Source organism: Rhinatrema bivittatum, chromosome 7 (assembly GCF_901001135.1).
Source record: "Rhinatrema bivittatum chromosome 7, aRhiBiv1.1, whole genome shotgun sequence".
NCBI lineage: Eukaryota > Metazoa > Chordata > Amphibia > Gymnophiona > Rhinatrematidae > Rhinatrema > Rhinatrema bivittatum.
Window position 1 is genome coordinate 141,437,081 of NC_042621.1, and position 21,372 is coordinate 141,458,452.

The 21,372-nt window shown below is 41.8% G+C and overlaps 1 protein-coding gene across 1 annotated transcript in view; it reads left to right on the top strand.

Moving 5' to 3' along the window:
- The window catches only part of CNGB1 (cyclic nucleotide gated channel subunit beta 1), a 106,850-nt gene that overhangs the window by 40,328 nt on the left and 45,150 nt on the right, over positions 1–21,372 (top strand). Inside the window, exons 8-11 of the mRNA XM_029609273.1 lie at positions 1,808–1,965; positions 10,534–10,728; positions 13,244–13,452; positions 16,956–17,006. Of these exons, the coding sequence (XP_029465133.1) occupies positions 1,808–1,965; positions 10,534–10,728; positions 13,244–13,452; positions 16,956–17,006 (613 nt within the window). The remainder of the gene's footprint in view (positions 1–1,807; positions 1,966–10,533; positions 10,729–13,243; positions 13,453–16,955; positions 17,007–21,372) is intronic.

The window sequence follows — 21,372 nt, forward strand, 5'->3', positions numbered from 1 at the left end:
GGGCGGGCCTGCGAAAGCTGGCAACAATCGCACCACCGCGGTGTTATCGCTGCCGGATTTCACACCCAATAGCGCCACCGTGAAAGGTGGCGCTATTGGGCGCGCTATTGGCGGCAATAAGGAGTCTTACCTTTCACCGTTAGCGAAGTTGTCACGGAGTCCGCCCCGACGCCGCCCCGACTCCTCCCCTTCTAGTGCGGACTCCGCCCCAATCTAAGTATTGCACGCGAAAAGTCCCTTTTCGCGTGAGATCCCTTTAGAAAATGACCCCCTAAGAGTCCTAAATTTAGGCCTTTTATTCATTTGTAGAGATGTGAATCGGAACCGGAATCTGATCGGTTCCGGTTCTGATTCAAATCTTAAAATTTTTATTGTCCGGCCCGATTGGGTTTTTGTTTATCAGCTGCGCTCGATCTGATAAACAAAAAACCCACCCCGACCCTTAAAAACCGACCCCTTAGCTTCCCCCACCCTCCCGAACCCCCAAAAACGTTTTAAAATTACCTGGTGGTCCAGTGGGGACGCGGGGAGCGATCTCCTGCTCTCAGGCCATCGACTGCACTAATAAAAATGGTGCCGATGGCCCTTTGCCCTTACCATGTGACAGGGTATCCGTGCCATTGGCCGGCCCCTGTCATATGGTAGGAGCACTGGATGGCCGGCGCCATCTTTAAAAATGGCGCGGGCCATGGCCGGCGATACAGTGCTCCCTCCATGTGACAGGGGCCAGCCAATGGCATGAATACCCTGTCACATGGTAAGGGTAAAGGGCCATCGGCGCCATTTTTATTAGTGGCAGTCGATGGCCTTAGAGCAGGAGATCGCTCCCTGCGCCCCTACTGGATCACCAGATAATTTTAAAATGTTTTTTGGGGGGTCGGGAGGGTGGGGGAAGCTAAGGGGTCGATTTTTAAAGGGTCGGTGGGTTTTGTTTTTATCGGGCCATCAACGCCATTTTTATTAGTGGCATCAAAATGGCGCCATTGGCCCGAGAGCGGGAGATCGGTCCCGGGGCTTCCACTGGACCACCAGGTACTCGTAAAAAGTTTTGGGGGGGGTTCGGGAGGGTGGGGGAAGGTAAGGGTTTAGTTTTAAAGGGTCGGGGTGGGTTTAGGGGTTGTTTTGGTGTGCCGGTTTTCCCGCCCTCCCCCCAAATCCCCGATTTACGATTTTTCACGATAAATTGGGGGAATTTATATTGTATCGTGCACTCTAACGATTTTTGACGATTTAAAAAATATCGGACGATTTTTTAAATCGTCAAAAAAACGATTCACATCCCTATTCATTTGCCTAGATTTAGTTTCCTAAGTTAGGCACATAGTTCTTAAAATTAATGTTATGCTTATAACTTTGTTTTCATGCCCTATCTCTGTCCCTACGTTTTAGGCACTCAGCCCTAGTCAATTTTCACAAAGGCCAATTTAGGTTAACTTCAAAGTTAGATGCTTAAAATCTTTGAAAATAGATCTCATACTTTTTAATATCAAAAATTTGCTTCTAGGTTCCAGCTCACCCCAATTCTGCCCTTCCCCAGAACATCTTTCTCCTGTTTGCGTAAAAGCACGGGTGTATTTGGGTTACGCACATACTCCAACGTTCACTGAGCCCTGGGCTATTTTCTATCAGCCATTTATGTACTGGCTTTGAAATTCAGCCCTAAGTAACCATGGGCGAGCATCGTACAGTTCAAGCAATATTATAATCGAGCCTTGACTCTATGACAAGTCCTAAGTTTCTAAAGCCACTGAGCTGCTGCTCTCCCCCAACTGTGAATAGCTTTGAAATTAATATTTCATCTTGACAGCGTGCAAGAGCGTCCAAGCTCAGCAATGAGCCACAACAGCGCCGTCATCAATGAGCGACTTCAGGAGCTCGTTAGACTCTTCAAGGACCGGACTGAGAGAGCCAAGGAGAAGCTGATTGACGCTGAGGCTTCCAGTGATGAGGAAACTCCTGCTGCATGTGAGTCACAGTCCAGGGCAGGGGAAGGGAATCGTTTGTTTGACACACGGCAAGAAATCCCCCAACTTGGAACAATGATACCTCATTTTTTGCGGGGTGTGGGGATGAGGAAGTCTTGGGGGGGGAGGGGTCAGATTTGGAGTTTTTACTTAAGAAAGGCACAGGATAAGGGAAAGGGGCAGAGAGAAGAGAGAAAAGGCTACAGCATGTGATGCGCCCACTCCTGCTTCTCACTCCCCCCCAAAAATGCCATCATTAGAATTTGCTGACTAGTTCAGGAGATAAAACTAACACAGATGGAGCATTGCTATGTCAGTTATTACACCTATAATTTCAAAAACAAGTAAAGACTATATAGGTACGTCCAAATTATTAGAAAACCTGCTCAGTGGGTAAACATGGTGGTTAATTTTAACCTGCAGAAACTCTGCTGATTTGGAAAAAAATCTTGTTTTAAATTTGGCATAGAACTGAACTCATGTGGGTTAAAATTAGTAGCTGAGCGGGATAATCCATGTGCCAAAACACACCACCACCTGCCCCATGGCGAACCCCTTCCCGCCGATGGTATCCTTGTGATTGTGTAATCCGCTTCTGGTTTGGGTCCCCCTGGTGATCACACACATTACCCCCCATGGATCATGTCTCTCTTTCCTCCTCCCCTTACTGGGACACCCCTGATGATGGATATCAAGCTTCCCCATGGTGAGCACCAATCAAACTCCCCATGGAGGCTTCAGGATCTGAGGATCTCACATTTGAGGTCTCAGTGGAGGTCAGCAGAGAGTGGGTTATCGAATGATCAGGGGTCTTTGGGTGGGGGAAGGGGAAGGGGAGTGCAGCAATTCTTGGGGGGGGGTTGGCAATAGGGCTTTAGGGCCTCCTGGAGTGCCACAGTCCCAGAGCCGGTGCAAGAGCATTTGGCACCCTAAGCAAACCTTCGGTCTTGCACCCCCCTCTCCCAACCTGCTCCAGCTCCTACAGCGGCAGTGGCTCCAGCACAGCGCGCCCTTCTTTGGCAGCATTGGCTCTGGCACGGCGCCGTTCTGGGCCTCATGCTGGCAGGATTTTGCCACCCCCAAAATGTTGGTGCTCTAGGAAACCTAGTTTGCCTGATGGAAGCACAAGGTTTTTTTGGGGGGGGGGGATGGGGGGAGAGGAGAGGCAATCAAAGATATAGAATGGACGGTTGGGATTCCGTCTAGGTTTGCGTCACCTTCATTAATGTGTGCAAGTCAGCATGGGTAAACTACTCACGTACATTGTGAAAACAAAATGAAATGATATGGCAGTTTTCTTCCCTATCCCAGTTCCACCCCTAGGCATGACTATTTGTGATGCAGCTAAAGGTACCCACTTTGTGATACAACGTGGATACTTTCAGCCTTTGAAAATCAAATTATGCAGATAAAGGTAATCTACCTGTGTAAACTGGAAGGGAATATAAATCAAATACATAAATAAACCCTTGTTTTACATGGGCAGATGGAGACTAGGTTTTTCAAAATTTATCTAAAAATACATAATAATTTATAACATGATCCAATATTTTAAATTGAAAAAAAAGTCTTACCTTTGATATGTGTGTTTGTTTTCTTCTTAATGTCGAATATTCAAAACCCTTTCTATTCTTAAAAAAGCCTAGAGATTTATCAAGTCTAGCCTTATTCTAATTTCCTAACTGCTTTCTCTGGGCCCTGTTTACTGAAGTGCATCAATGCTGCACCTTAGTTACCGTTGCATTTACTAAATGTGGTGCAGTGTTCCCATAGCCTGTAACCTTGGATGTTGCTAGCAGCGGTAATGTCCATGCCTTACCACTATGGGAATGAATTTTAACAGTCACCTGACCTGCAAATGAGAAAGGGGCAGTTAGCTCCAAGTGAAAGCCTCCCATCTCTACCCCCCACAGATATCCCCCCTCCCTATGCTGAAATCCTCCTCTCCCGGGGCACCTCCCTTTGCAGGAATGTTCTCCCTGCACCAAATCAATCCCTTCTATGTATACTCTCTTCCCCTTTACTCTAATACATTTATTTATTTATTTGCTTCTATATAAAACATCCAATATTCTGCCTTTTACCAAGAATTGCTCAAGGTGGATTACAAGCAGTCTAAATCAAACAGTACAGAATATTGTGATGGTTATCATATCAAAGCAAGATTTTCCTTCTTCCTGGAACAAAGAACAAAAACAAAAGGGAAAGAAAGAGGGTTAGGAAAACTGAGTCGTCTACTAGGAGTAGGCAGCATCTGCAGTAAGATCAAGGAACTGGAGCAAGAGTAAGAACATAGGTGCATAACAATAAGACTAACATCTGATGCAGATACGCGAGAATCCCATGGTGTTTAAGTTACTGTCATAACTCACAAAGTCCCACCCTCGGGTTCTGTTCCCCACCTGAACCGCATCCCATTACCCCATGGCAGAATCCAGGTCATCCTAAGCAGGAGAGATGCCCAATTGCTCCTGTCCCACTGGGGACAAAATCCAAAATGGCACTGACTGACCATCAAATTCAGATCCAAATTAAAGACTTGGCTCTTTAAACAGGCCTATCCTGACTAGACCTTCCGCACTTTTACCCCTTACGGCAACAAGACTCGACCGTATCCTATGTATAAAGCTGGTTCACTTTATTTACCAGGCCTTGCCACTTGTTACATTGTTCACATTGTTTTATCTGTTTATTGCATTCGTATCTTGCACCTGTTTTTGCATTTGTATGCTAGCTTCTAGCCTTCGCTCTTGTTCCTTCTAGCCCCTACCCTGTACCTGTTTAATGTAATATCATCCTGCAGTTATGATGTAAACCGGTATGATATACCTAGTAATACCGGTATAAAAAAAAGTTTTTAAATAAATAAATAATTGCTTTCTACACTTAGGCGTTTAATGCATGTAACAATTGCAATAGTGTTAACATGCTTCTGTACAGGAAAGTTGTCGAAAATGTAGTGGCTCTCCAGTTGCTGGGGTATGTGTCATCGGCTGCATTACTGGATAAATATCAATCAGGTTTTTGTGAGTTTTTTTCATACTGAGATATTGCTGAGGTCTTTTTTAGACAATTGTTACTATTTTAATGATGATGGAATGGACATCGTGGTGATCCTTCTTGATTTCTCTGCAACATGTTGATTGCCCGAATAAGAGCAGAGGGTTTAGACGAATGACAGTATTGCAGTTCTCCAGGACAATGGCAGGAAACAGCAATTGCAAATCATCGATCTTCACCCTGGGAACTGTCTTGTGGAGTTTCGCAAGAGTCAGTCCTGTCACCTTATCTTTTTAACCTTTATAAGGCACCTTTATGCAAGATTATTAGGGCATCAGTTCTGAGATACCATTGCTTTGCCGATGACATTCAGATTTTTCTCTCAGTTTCAAAAGGTGGCTAGATAGAAATGGAGTCAGTCAGTTACAGACTGAAAGCTATTTCCCCATAATTATAGGTTAATAAACTCAAACTGATTGTTAAAAATTTGGAGCATTAGGGAAAGGGGAACCTCAACCTGATTTTAAGATGATTTTAATGATTCCACTATCTCCCTTACGTCTTCTGTTCAAAAGATTCGGTGATAGTAAACAGTATTTGTCCCGACAGCTATTGCGCTTTTTCAGTTGCTCGAGAGAGATGTAGAGGTGGGGGTGTGCTTGCATTTATTAAAGCCTCTCTTAAACCCATAAGGAAAATAATTCCTAACAGTGACCCGTTCGAACTTTTGATTTTATCCACTAAATATTTGAATGTAGTATTAGTGTACTGTCCGCCTAGAACTTTATACACACATTTGTCAAAATTCTTAGAACTTTATATCTTCTTTGGATTTAAATTTAGTCAAAACAATTCTTATAGGTGATTTTAACTTGCAAATAAATAATGACTCGTTATCCACTATTACCACCTCTTTTCTGGACGCTATGTTGGGACTAGGTTGGATCCAACTTATTTCTGATCCCACCCATACAAAAGGCAATATTTTAGATTTAGTCTTTTATAATCCCTCTTATTTGAATATACCATCGGTGGGCTTAAATAATCAATCTGTTCAATGGTCAGACCATCATCTTATTTCTTTTTCCGTTTCTGTTTCAATGAAAAGTTCAAATGTTCTGTCTAAACAACCAAAGAAGAGGAAACCAATAAGCTCAGAAACTTTTTTAAATGTATTTGCGGACAATATGCCTCGTAATCTTGCCGAGAATGTGGATAAATCGCTAGAAGACTGGAACTCAGCTATTTTGACAACTTTAGATACTGTGGCTCCTTTAAGATCAGTAGTACAAAAAAAGTCCCATAACAAACCGAATTCTCCTTGGTATAACAACAATTTACGTGTGTGGAAAACTTCTTTAAGGAAAAAGGAGCGTGCCTGGCAAAAACAGAAGACCCTAGAAGTAAAGACTGTTTTTCAAAATACTTTAAAATCATACAAGAAAGAAGATAATTTAGCAAGGAAAAGGTATTATGCGGACAAAATAGCACTTGCAAACAACAATCCAGCAACTTTGTTCAATATAGTGAAATCTTTAACAACCGATCATACAAATGCCTTTTCCGAAATTACAAATGACACATGCGAGCAAATATCTAAATATTTTCAACAAAAAATTGAATCCATATCTCAGGAATTTATTACCTTACCTTATCCAAATTACAAACAAAAACTAACAGGTTCAGAGTGGTCAGACTTTTATCCCACCAACCCTACAGCCATCTTAAAGATCATAAGTAAGCAAAAAATTTCTAATTCCCCTTTAAACCCTTGTTCCGGCATTCTATTAAAAAGTATTGCTGAAAACTATCCTGAACACCTCTGTTTGTTAATTAATCAATCTTTAGAAACAGGGAAATTCCCTAACTCATTAAAGCAGACTTCAATCTTGCCTATCCTAAAGAATAAAGCATCTTCATTTTTGGACTTTTCCTGTTTGAGACCTATTGCATCGTTATGCTCCTTAGCAAAAATTCTGGAATCGGTCGTTTTACACCAACTTAAAGAATTTCTATCGGAATCGGACATACTAAATCCAAATCAGCATGGCTTTAGAAAAGGATACTCCACAGAGACCCTTTTGCTATCCTCTTTTGACACTTTCCTTAGAGGTTTTGATTCTTATACGGATTATGTTGTGATCTTTTTGGATATTTCAGCAGCGTTTGATACGTTAGACCATAAAATATTGATGTCTGTTCTACAACACATAGGTATAAAGTCCACTGTACTGGAGTGGTTCGGGAGCTTCCTCTCTAACCACATTTGTCAAGTTAATATTGGCTCCTGCTCCTCTCAAAGATACATTCAATCGACAGGTGTCCCACAAGGTTCTTCATTGTCTCCAATTTTGTTTAACATTTATCTCTTGCCTTTGTGTCAAATTTTAGCTTCATTGAATGTTGAATTTAAACTTTATGCTGATGATATTCAGCTGTTTGTCCCTTATAAATCATCCTGGTCCGAAACTTTTTCTTTGATACAATTATACATTAGTACAATTGAACAGTGGATGGCTCACAACCAATTAAAGCTGAATAAAAAGAAAACTGAAATCCTTTATCTTAGCTTCATATCTAACTCTGTCAATGCTCCTCCGGCAAGTGTAAATTTAGGTAATGATGTGGTACCAGTTACTAAGTTAGCGCGTAATCTTGGCGTATGGATTGACACTAATCTTTCTTTAGTACAACACATCTCAAAAACGGTAAAAAATTATTTTTTTAAATTGCATGTCCTAAAGCGATTACGCCCACTTCTATTTTTTCATGACTATCATTCAGTACTACAAGTGCTGATTCTTTCTGGCTTAGATTATTGTAATGGTCTATATAAAGGATTGCCTGAAAACACCATTAGGCCTTTACAACTGGTTCTAAACTCAGCAGCTAGACTTCTTACTGGCACTCCTTTTAAACAGCATATCTCACCAATCTTGTATAAATTACATTGGTTACCAGTTAGGTATAGAATCCAATATAAAATCATCACGTTAATTCATTCCCTACTAAATAGCACAGATTCCATTTGGTTATGCTCCACGCTGCGAGTTTATAAACCGCAGAGAGAGCTCAGATCAACAGGAAAAAACTTACTGGAAATTCCTTCAGTAAAAAACGCCGCATTGAATGTGACAAGGAATAGAGCTTTCTTGGTTGTTGGTCCCATTTTATGGAATGCACTGCCAGACCCTTTAAGGCTAATACCCAATCGAAAAGAGTTCAAGAAGGCATTGAAAACCCATCTTTTTCAGGAAGCTTTTAGGGACATTGAACTCTCTAGCTAGAGTTAGTAAGGTTAGGTATGTATCACACTTAATGTCTTTTAAGGAATTGTTGAACTTTTAAAATATTTATTGACTTTGTTTTACTTCTGACTTTTAAGTTTTTAAATGTAATGGCCAATTTTATTTTTGTCAGTTTAATTTTTATTGATCATGTAACTTGCTGTATTTTTATTCATCTCTATTTTTACTTTAATTCTGTTTTACTATTTTAGTTAAACAATTTAAATTTAATTTAAATTGAGTCTTGTTTATGATGTTTGTTTTGCTATTGTAAACCGCTTTGGTCAGTGATATACTAGTAAAACGGTATATAAATATATTAAATAAATAAATAATAAATAAATTCTGTTCACAATTTGGGAATATGGGTTGATTCAAGGCTGACCTTGAGATTCAGGGTTCCTCGATGATCAAGTTGGTCTTTGGTTACCTAAGAATAGTTCATCAATAAGGCCCTATTGGGCTTAATGGCTCAGGCATTAGTAATCTCTAGATTGGACTATTGAAACTCAGTTTATTTGGGATTATCTGAACTTCTGATCAGGGGACAACAGTTTGTGCAGAACACATCAACAAAGATCTTAGGTGGCTTGCATGCCAGGGCCCATGGTTCTCCTTTCCTTAAGCACCACATTCTCTCCCAGTTCAGTTCCAATGCAAGTTCAAGATTCTGAAGGGGATCTTCAATTGTAGCTATAATAGCCGTCCAGAGTATTTTGCACAAAGATTAGCTAACGACGTACTATCTCAGAATCTGAGGTCCTCTTAGCAGAATTTTCATATAGTTCCATCAAATGAAGAGAGTTACTTACCAAAAATAATGAAAATGAATCTTTTCAATTAGGGGTCCTGAACTCTGGAATAAGCTTCCTAGAATAGGCCGATAAAGAAAAACGCACGGGAGAGCCAGCGAGCGCCCGCTCTCCCAACACGCGCACAGGCCACTCTTCTGGGCGCGCGATTCAGAAAGCCCAGGTATGTAAATTAGGGCCCGCGGTCAAAGGAGGCACTAGGGACATTAGCGCGTCCCTAGCACCTCCTTTTTGACAGAAGTGGCGGCTGTCAGCGGGTTTGACAGCCGACGCTCAATTTTACCAGCGTCAGTTCTCGAACCCGCTGACAGCCACGGGTTCGGAAAACGGACGCCGGCTATTTTAATTTTTTTTTTTTTTAATTTTTGATTTTTTTTTTATTTTGGGACCTCCGTTGGAGGGTGTACAGAAAAGCAGTTTTTTCTGCTTTTCTGTACACTTTCCCGGTGCCAGCCGAAATTAATGCCAGCCTTTGACATGCGTTAATTTTTGAAAGTAAAATGTGCGGGAATGACTAATAGGCCCATCAACATGCATTTGCATGTTGCGGGCGCTATTAGTTGTGTGTGTGTGTGGGGGGGGGGGGGGTTGGCTGCGCATTTTTGATGCGCTATTACCCCTTACTGTATAAGGGATAAAAATAGCACGTCGAAAACGCACGGCCAAACGCGGGCTAACAGTGCGCTCCATCGGAGCGCACTGTTAGCCCGCGTTTGGCCGTGCCGATACAGTAAAGTGCGCTCCATTGGAGCGCACTTTACTGTATCGGCCTGAAACTGAGGTCCCTGGAGAATTATAGGTGCTACAGGAAGGAAGTGAAGACCTGGCTTTTTTGAAAGCCTTCTCTCAGTGAAACAATTACATTTATAGCCGGGTTTCAGTTTTAGTTCATCAGGTTCAAAATAAGTTTTAGATTTGTTTTATATGGATTTGTTAATAATAGGAAATGGTTCTGGATTATGAGTTTTAATGACAAATTGATGTTTTGTCTTTATTATATTGGTTTTACTTGTTTTGTATTCACAATGTGATGTTTTTGCAAATCACTATGAGCCATTTGTCATCAGCGATCAACAAATGTAAACGTAAAGTAAAAAATAAAGTAAAGGTGAAAAATTGTAAATGGCTATCCTTACTGACGGAGGCTCAAACCTCTTGTTGGAGCAGATGGATAATTTTCTGTGGAGTCAGAAGGACCACAAAAGTATTTTTAGAGATTAGGAGGTTGTTGAAGCAATGGAAACCCCTTCAGGTTCCCATCAGGCTCCATCATTTCAGGCCGAGCCAGTCCAGTTCTGGTTTCACTCCTCTGCCTATATGAACATGGAGCTGTGCTTTTATTAGGGAACTTGAAACTACAGGACCATGCACGCAGTGATGTAAAACCAGGGCTGTCCTGAGAAAATGGAGCCTGTTGCCAATTCCGAGAAACCTCGGATGACTGAAATAATTCTGAGCTCTTCCACACAGCCCCTGCCAAGAAAGAAACTCCACCTCCCCCTCCTCCACCTCCAGAACCACCTGAGCAGAAGAAAGAGCCAGAAGGAGCCAAGCATGAAGAGGAGGAGCATTACTGCGAGATGCTGTGCTGTAAATTCAAAGTCCGTCCCTGGTCCCGTCGTCGAAGACAGCACAAATTCCCATCCAGCATTGACCCTTTATCCAGTGAGTACCCGCAGGTGTTAGCTGAGTGATTTGACAGCATGAACGACCAGTGAATACACCCAGGTGTTATCTCAGTGTCATGGTAGTGAATTAGGAGAAGGGCGAAACAGAGGTAAGAACAATGCGAATGCAGGAAAGAAAGGCAAGGAAGAGGCAGGTAGATGAAGGAAGGATGAAACAGAAAGCAAATTGGGAAGGATTGATGAGGAGAAATGGCATGCTATACAGCATGAAACCCAGTGCTATTCTCTTGGGGAATTCCTCATTAATTTCTAAGCTAGTAACATTCAGGCAGTTATGTGTGGTTAGGAGGAGGGGACGATCACTGGGAGACCGATTATTCAGCGCTGCTTAGCCGGAGAAGTAGCAATTTATCCAGCTATCTGAATATCTGGCTATGTTCAGCAGCTGCCACTTAGCTGGATAAGTAGATAGTTGGATATCTGGTGGGCGGGCGGTGGGCGGATCGGGGCAGTGCTACTTAGCCGCTAACGTAACTGGGTGTTTATTTATTTATTTAATTTAAATGTTCTTCTATCTTGCAACTTCACAATACATGTTCAGTAGCAATATTTTTACTTAGACAGTTAAGTTAATTGGATAAGTTAACCCTGTCATACAGCAGGTCTAACTTAGCTGGATATAACTTATACGGCTAAGTAGCACCAAATACAGGGATATTCAGCAGCCGTGCTGCTGAATATCCCATGTAAGTTAGCCAGACATGTTTTATCCAGCTAACTCATAATATCCGGCTAACTAGCCATTTTCTTTTAAATATCTACCTCACTGAAAATGAAACCACAGAAAAAGGACTTCCTTCTCTACCACTGAAATCTTAATCAGTTTCAACACTGCTTTATCCAGTACCCAATAATAACATTGACTGACTTCTTAAACTCATGTAACTTTTATCAATGTTTCCTGAACTGGTTAAAGCTGTCTGTTAACGTATCCTGCAAACGTGGTATAACACCCATCAACATTGTACTCCCTTCCACATTTATAGGAATCTCCTTGTGCTCCTCATGAACAATCCCTCACTCTTCATTTAATTCTCGATCTGATAAGCTGCCCTGCCATCTCCTTATACGGCTTTATGAGGTCCTTCACAGTGATCAGATCCTCCAGGCTATCCTTCTTCTCAAGGCCAAGAGCCTCGGTTGAGACTGTCTCTATGTGTGTTAACTTCATCACCTCTATTATCAATTTGGAAGCCCATGTTTTTAATTTTTCCAGCTCCTGGCCTTTATTTTCAAAAAAGTTGATTGCTGGACTGGGGAGATTCTATGGCACATTATCCCAACATCATGAACACAACATAGCAGCTGACGTCTTCCACCTAATAACATTGTCAGTGTTAAGCTGAAGTTTCTGCAGAATTTTCTGAGAGTTGTATGCTAATGAACACTTTTAAGAAGGAAATGCTGGGTTCCAAAGGATTTGGTGCTTCTAGATAAAGGAATTATATTCCAACTGTGGCGAAACAGGGGTTTTAGATGCTTTGTGATTTATTCTTTTGGCCTGTGACTGTTTTCCCCAGAGAACTCATTACTTCTGCTGGCTTATAGGTAGTGTTTGACCGCTGCACTGTAGTTCAAACAGAAGCCTGGAATGCTGGCTTGACTCAGAATGAGGCTCGGACAGCATGCATATCCCAGGATCCTTGAGGAAGCTGTAGGGCTGTAACATCTTGCAATCCTATAGCCCAGAAAACTATTATTAGTCAGAAAGCCATTGGTCAGAGAGCTATTGTTAGTACTTTGTGTCCTGATTGGCCTTTCAGACAAAGAACTAGCTCTGACTTTGCTAGCATTCTTTAGTTTTGGCTGGGAGTACAGAGAGAGCAGATCTCTGTGCTGAGACCCTGCTCCAACTCCAGTGTACAGCACATTCCCTGAAACTCCCCAGGAACTGGGAAGCAGTGAAAAATGTTTAGTTGACTTTTATTGTTTAATCTTTATTATTTTACCTGTCACTGGATGCAAGTTAAATCTTTTTACATTCACTGTTCCCACTTTTTACGTTCACTGTTCCCACTTTTCGTTAGCTCTGTTTGTCCAGAAATAATTAATGTTCCCAGTGTTTTTGTATTTGGTCTGTAGGTGTATTTCTAGGAACTGTGTGACTCCTGGGTTGTGTGGGGTCCCAGTGTTCCTAGAAACCACCAGGTGATAGCCTGCAGGTGGGGTACTTGCCTGAAGGCAAGCGGGATCCAGTTGGCAGGTGTGGGGTAGCCAGTATAGGAACATGTGCTCAGGTGCAGGCAGGCCTGGGCGGTGCTTAGCAGAACCCTCCGAGTGGCCACGGGGTTAACCCTGAATGGGTGTTAGGAGTGGAGCTGAGGTGTTACATGACACCATCATATTAAGGAATCTCTCCAATATTCAATATTTGTCTCTGAATAGTCTCTTGGAATAATATTGTTCCACCTGTCACATTCACGTACCTTCCTACAGTCTTGGAATCTGGTAAGGGGAGATCGCTTCTCTTTCCCTCTCTTTTCTCTACTTAGATCTGATGTATATCCTGTGGCTGTTCTTTGTGGTTCTGGCCTGGAATTGGAACTGCTGGCTGATCCCAGTCCGCTGGGCTTTCCCTTACCAGAAACCAGATAACATCTATTACTGGTTGCTGATGGATTACCTCTGCGACCTCATTTACCTGCTGGATATCACTGTGTTCCAAACTCGTCTGCAGTTTGTTCGTGGAGGAGACATCGTGGTAAGTGGTCACTACATGCAACATCTCCTGAGCAACCTATGGGAAAGCAGAAACCGATCATTTCTTGTTTGCATGAGTACCATCCCCTGTTCTGATTGCAAAAGTGGAAGAGGGAATGGATTCATGAAATGGGATCATGAAGACCTTGAACTGTACTTTCAATGCAGAAGAACCCCAGGTAGATATAAAAATCCATGTCAGACACTGTTGATATCCCAGTGGCTTGCTTTCTTTGAGTTAGATATGACAGTTCTGGTCAATTCTTCTATTTCTGCTGAACAGACAGATGCTCAGCAATTCTGGTCACCGCATCTCAAAAAAGATATAGTTGCACTGAAGAAAGTAAAGAGAAGGGCAACCAAAATGATAAAGGGGCATGGAACAACTCCCCTACGAGGAAAGACTAAAGAGGTTAGGGCTGTTCAGCTTGGAGAAGAGATGGCTGATAGAGGTTCTCAAAATCATGAAAAGACTTGAACTGTTAAATGTGAAACAGTTATTTACTCTTTCGGATAATACAAGGAGTAGGAGGCCACTTCATAATGTTAGCAAGAAGCACATTTAAAACAAATTGGAGAAAATAGTTTTTCTCTCAATGCACAATTAAGCTCTGGAATTCATTGCTAGAGGATGTGGTTAAGGCAGCTAGAGTAGCTGGGTTTAAAAAAGGTTTGAATAAGTTCCTGGAGGAGAAGTCCATAAACTGCTATTAATCAATAGGGAATAGCCACTGCTTGTTGCTGGCATTAATAGCATGGGATCTATTTAATGTTTGGGTACTTGCCAGGTACTTGTGACTTGGATTGGCCATTGTTGGAGACAGGATACTGGGCTTGATGGACCCTTGGTCTGACCCAATATGGCATGTCTTATTTTCTTATGTTCTTATGTAATATGCAACCTCAAGTCACATGTCTAACAGCACTACAGAAGTGCCACATGCCATGTGATTTCTAATCACTGTTCTCATGTTACTAGGCTAAACAGCTTTCTAGAAGACTTCTCCTTTGGCTGGTCCTGTTTTGGAGGCAGTTTCCAGACAGAGGGTCCTGCAGAGAGGATGATATTAGGGATTTGATCTGAATACTAAAACTCCCTCCAGACTCTTCCGGCATCCTGTGGCTCAACAGTGCATAGATCCTTGTGCTACCACAAGCTCCAGCCCTTCTCTCTCCTGAAACGCTCAGATTCCAATTCTAGAACTTTCTTTTGTTTTTATAATTAGAAATTTATTAGAAACCAAAATGTACAAATACACGTATAAAACACACTATACAGCTCATTTCAAGCTCAGCAAAACCTCCAATGCAGAGAGTTAGAACATCTAGCACTAAGACTCAGCAAAATTACAATAAGTATCATAATCCTATTGACAAGCTAACTCTTTGATATACCTGCTGGACAGGCACACTCTCCCCCATCCCTCAGTCTTCCCTTCTCCCTCCAGGTCATCAAGATCATGTCAGCAACAGCAACAGCATGTGCTGTGCAAATAGACTGCATAGTCTCTATACTCTACACTTGACCTCCTCTTCCCCCACGGCACATCGTTTCTGAAACTGGAAGTTGGGGGAGGATGAGGAGCAGCTGTGGCAAGAGAGTGTGTTCACTCTTTGTCTTTCTCCCCATGGCACACACTACTACTGCTGCCATTCTGGAGACCTCACAGAGGCTGCTGGAGTTCTGGGGCCTGGGTATCTACATTTGGAGGTTCTAAGGAAGATTTGGGAAGTGGGAGGGAAAGCAGGCAGCCCAGAAGTCTCCCAGAAAACATGGAAGACTTTGTCTGAACACCTCTGAGGAAGTGAGTCAAAATTTCATTATAGATTGCAGAAATGATGGGACTCAGCAGATCTGTACTGCAACAGATATACCTATCTATACATTATCAGGGTCAACCAAGCAAGGGAACATGTTCATGCAATGACCTTAAGGCAAAGATCAACACAGTTGAATGACTATTTCCTTTTGCTTTTCCCAAAAAAAGTATAATTTTTCTCCTTTTGGAATATTTTTAGTTTCATATAAGTACTCCATTTGAGTGTGTTTTATTACAGACCAAATCTGATTTGCAACAGAAGGCATACATGCCAACATTTGTAGAAACAGAGGTTAAACAACAAGTTGTAGATGTTAGTAAAAGAAAAAGGTAACAATACCTTTGTAACTAACTAGCATTAAAACCATCAAGGTAATGCGAGTTACCTGCCAGCTTTAATAGGGGTGTCACATCAAATTTTAATGCCCAATGTACTCGACTGATGATACACAGAAAAGAGCTGCATTACCATGAGCGGATTAAAGAAGGCGTGGCCATAGTAACACAGGCCGTGCTCTGCATATGACATTTCCTCATGCTAACTGGCCAGTTAGCTCAAGAAACTCTTACCCCATCCCCGCAAACAGAAATCATTCCTCGAGGTCCATGACCTCCTTTCCCTCATGGTAGCAACATTGATCATAAATTAGCTTTGGTATTTGGGTCAGAGTGTCTACAGTGCCATTTTGTATTCAAGGGGCTTTCTTTTCAATAAATGGAGGGGTCTGTGTAGGTGAGTAGGAGATCATGGGCTCAGCAACCCAATCACTGCTTGAGGCGTGGAGGTGGGGGAGATGAGGTGGGCCCAACGACTCAATTGCTCTTCAGGAAGTGGGGTCTGAAGGCCCAGAGTCCCAATCACATGGGGGAGGGAAGTGCTAATATTCTGGGGAACGGAGTTGCGGTGAGTGGTAGAGGTGTAGTTTATTTTCTTGTGTTGTGTCCCATGTTAAGTCTCATAGGTATTAATGCTTAATGAGACCATTAGCACAATATTTTATTGTATTTGGGTCATTGGCATGCACATTACATTACCGTGTGATAACACTAATGTGTGTTTTACATAAGCATTAGGTAATGCCTGTGTTAACATCTATTACCACACATTAAAAGAAATGCATTAACATGTGCTCTTTAGTACATAGACCCCTTGGTTAGTCCAATAAATAGATACCACCTACAACTTGGTTTGCAGACCTTCATTCTATATATGCAGGTGGACTAACATGGCAAGCACACCAATTTTTACTAACATTTGAAAACTCTCAAAAAGGAGGTCTGATAAAAGAGACAGATTTGCTTTGACCTGATAAAGAGCGTGCAGCACTAAAAGTTAGTGAAATCTATATGAAGGGGAGAATTTTCAAATAGCCCGGCATAATCATGATCTACGTCGGCAATTTTGACACATACTCCAGGGAAATTTTCGAGGAGAAATTACCCGCATTGTTTCTCCTTAAAAATGAGCACATGCAACGTACATGCGGTAAAAGCTGTGTATCACTGATTGTAAGCCAGGGCTGAGGAGGGCTGGGTCAGCAATGGCCCCGGAGATGCAGAACCACTTTAGATCTCAGCCAGCCTTCTGACTGCAGAGAAAGAACCCGAATGCGTTTGTATTGCCAGATCTGGCTGAAATAGCAAAGAAAGCTGACCTAATGGATTCTCTCTTCTTCTTTTGTAGACGGATAAAAAGGAAATGCGAATGAATTATCTAAAGTCAGACCGCTTCAAGGTTTGTCAGATTTTTGTCTGCCCTTCATCATTTTCAAGAACTGATTCCCTGTAATTAGAGCTTCTTTATTGTGTCTGGGTTAAATAAATTAGTGTGGAAAATATTTGGTTCATTTGCCTGCACATTTAGCATCATTTCTTATAGCATAAACTGTATTTTACTGGTGCTTTAATTTAAAGGCCAAATTTAGGTTTTGGGCAAAAATAGTGCAATCTGTTGCTCAAAAACTTCATTTTCTAAAACTTCTGAAAAGAAAATAATTTCCCAGCAAAACTGTGCAAGAAAAATGTTCCGCAGAAGGCTTTGTAGAACTTGGACTCGACCACCCCAACTCACCCTTGCTAATTAACAGCAATCTCAGAGTGACCACAACTCAAACGTTCCCAGCCAAGATCACAACTCTGGGGGACTGTACAAAGCAAGGCAAAGAGATGCCACAGTGTAAGTTCCTTGCTGCATTTATCATATAGATATCGGAGACTTGATATATTTTGAAAGCCTTCGTATAAGTTTAAACATGTCTAGGATGTTTTGTGTTGAATTAATCAGACAAACTGTGTCATGAAAAATGATCTAGTAGTACCAGTCTTGGCCATGTTGGTTCTCCATGGTCCCCTCTGTGGTGAGACAGAGCAGGAGGCACTAGCAGGCAACAGCTATTAGGTTACTGGCTGGCTTGAGGGGCAGATATACCAAACATTTCCCCATAAACACAAAATGGGAAAATCTCTTTAGTACATCTGGCCATGTGTGAGTAGTTCTAACTAGGCAGAAGTAGAAGAAACAGGCCTAAGAGAGGTTCCTGAGTGCAGGCCCAGCATGAGTGGGTGTGCAACACACCCGGGGAGGGGGGGGGCGGCGGCAACAGAAGAGACCACAGGGCCACCAGTGGAGCCAAACCTGCCAGCGACTGAAGAGGAAGAGAAGCTGCAGGCAAAGTTCAATCCGCCGGCGGCTGAAGAGGAAATACTGTGCCATCACAGTGTTCTCTGAAATATACCGCACGTGCACCCATGCACAACTTTTCCCGCTTTAGCGCCAACTACCCCCGCAGGGCCGATGAGAAGAGGAGCCCGCAGGGCCATGGCGGAGCTCATCCCACCACAGCCCAAAGAGAAGAGGAGCCCCTCGGGGCCATAGTGGAGCTCATCCCACTAGGCCCGAAGAGAAGAGGAGCCCAAGGGCCGTGATGGAGCTCATTCTACCAGAACGAAGAGAACAGGAGGCCATGTATGTTTGTGTCTAAGTCTATGTGACAGCTTATGTAGGTATATATGTCTGTTTGTGAGCCTGTGTGTGTCTGTGTTAAAGCTTGTGTGTGTGTTTGGCTGTGTGATGGCCTGTAATCATGTGTGTGTCTCTGTGAAAGCTTGTGTGTGTGTGGCTGTGTGACAGCCTGTATACATGTGTTTGACTGTATCAGAGCTTGTGTGTCACCATGCTTGTGTGTGTGTCTGTGAGTGCCTGTGTGCATGTGTGTGTCTGTGTGACAGCCTGCATGTGTGTGTGTGTGCCTTTGAGAGCCTATGTATCGTATATAGGCAATCATAGGCAGGGGCACACACATACATTATGTATCTATGAAGGAGAGAGGAAGTATGTGTGAGAGCATAGGCATGTATTTAGACAGGAAGTAGGTTAGAGAATCAATGTGTTATTGTGTGTGTGAGAGAGAGAGAAGAAAAGGTTTGTACGTCTTTATCTCCCTAAATCCACAAAAATCTCAGGGTGACTGGAAATCAAAAGATCCTAGATATGGAAAACAGGAGATTTTTTAATCCTTATTAATTTCAATTATTGGGTGTAATTTGATGCTTTTGCTGTTTTGAAATATTTTATAGTTTTTTGGGAAATATTGGAACATTTTTTAATTATTGGATTTTTTTAAATATTGTATTTGGGAAATTTTGGATATTTTATTCATTAACTTGTTTGAAATACTTATTCTTTTTATGAATATGATTTTACTATCATTATGTTTTATATTTCTTGATTTTATTATTTAATGTTTTATGAAGAATGGTACTGTCTCTGTTGTTCTATTGTTGCACTGCATACAGAGGCTGGCTTGTTGTGGGTTCCAGTCCAGTTCTTCTCAGCACCTTTCTGTTTATACTTTCTGATCTCTTTATTCTGTATTTAGTGAGGGTCTCTCTGTGTTCTGCATATGTGACCGAAGTGAGCTATTTTGCTGGCATGTAGTTTCTGTGTGGGGATCTATAGCAGCCTGGCTTGTTCTGTTTTCCTAATAGGAGATGTATTGGTGTTCTAGGGCCTGATGTAATATTTGCAGTGTTGCCTTTTCATAGATAAAGTTGCTACTATTTGAGTGCTTGTAGTTAGGATTGTTTTGGTATGGGAAGTTTATTATATTGTAATGGTAATTACGTTTATTTAATGGTTTCTGAGGTGCCATTATAAATTATATAGGAGATCCAAGTGTCCTTTTTGCAGAATTTTCTGGTTGGCACCATAGTGGTGCTTGTAAATATAATATTTATATTAACCGAAACTGTATATATATGATGTTTATTAGACCACTGTAATTACAGAAACACCATGTTCATGAGCTGAAAACAGTTTGTACTATGTAGTCTATAAATTTAGTGTGGACATCTCATAAACTGCGTGGGCTTCTATTTGGATACCTCACGCTAACGTTGTGCAGCGTTTAGATGCTGCTAACACTTCAATTAGGTTATTTTTGACTGTATAACCAATTTATAATCATCGGTGACCACACTCATTAATGTACATTTTTTGAAAACTTTTTTTTGAGAAGAAATTTTGTTTGGAAACCGGACACTTATCTTAGCATTGCTTGGACAGCATTTGACAACACCGACCTGACCCGGTTCGTGTTTCATGGGCTTCGTCAGGGGTGGAAAACTTGTGCGGTGTCTATAATATAAAAAACAAAGAGTTGTACTTACTTATCTTTTTGGTTGTATTAAAAACAGTCCAAGACGCTGTACAAGATAGCATACATTCTTTGTGTCTGTTTCTCTGCATGCACTGCTACTCGGTTTCAGCTTTGACTAACAGGGACCCGCCATTACTATTGACTGTCTTTTTAAGCTAAACAGGAAGTTCGGGATTGGCCAATCAGATTTGGGGGAGGTGGCTACAACGCCTAATCAGAATTTAAACCAATGATGACCATTCGTCGCTGTCATTTAACCCATCTGGAGCTTCAGACGCGAGGGTGAAAATCCACCACTGCTCACGATAATTGAGCTGACAACTGAGATCACCACCGTGATCACTCTTGTGCACTTGTTCCAATATTGTCCATTTAAGTTGTTCAAAGGTATGGTGAGTCTGAAGGCAATGATTCACTATTGGAGCTTCAACGTTACCAGTGTTTATGCGACTTCTGTGTTCACTCAGGCGAGTTTTAATCGCTCTGCTTGTACGGCCAACATATAAAAGTGGGCACGGACATACAATTAAATAAACAACTTGGGTGGATTCACATGTAGTGATGTTGTTCTTTCTATACATTCGTCCTGTAATTGGATGACACCATTCATTACCTTCAATAGTGGTAATGCACATGTCACACTTTCCACATTGCCTATGTATGCCGTTAAACTGAACTGGGTTAATCGTTTGCTGGACCCCCATTAATCTCCTATCAGAGAAGTAAAAATATTCGGGATCACATAGTGCGGGCATCTCTTTTGCCGATTAACCAAGTTCAGTGTCATCCAATTACAGGACGAATGTATAGAAAGAACAACATGTGAATCCACCCAAGTTGTTTATTTAATTGTATGTCCGTGCCCACTTTTATATGTTGGCCGTACAAGCAGAGTGATTAAAACTCGCCTGCATGAACACAGAAGTCGCATAAACAATGGTAACATTGAAGCTCCAATAGTGAATCATTGCCTTCAGACTCACAATACCTTTAAACAACTTAAATGGACAATATTGGAAGAAGTGCACAAGAGTGATCGTGGTGGTGATCTCAGTTGTCAGCTCAATTATCGCGAGCAGTGGTGGATTTTCACCCTCGCGTCTGAAGCTCCAGATGGGTTAAATGACAGTGACGAATGGTCATCATTGGTTTAAATTCTGATTAGGAGTTGTAGCCACCTTCCCCAAATCTGATTGGCCAATCCCGAACTTCCTGTTTAGCTTAAAAAGACAGTCAATAGTAATGGCGGGTCCCTGCTAGTCAAAGCTGAAACCAAGTAGCAGTGCATGCAGAGAGACAGACACAAAGAACGTATGCTATCTTGTACAGCGTCTTGGACCGTTTTTAATACAACCAAAAAGATAAGTACAACTCTTTGTTTTTTATATTATAGACACTGCACAAGTTTTCCACCCCTGACGAAGCCCACGAAACACGAACCGG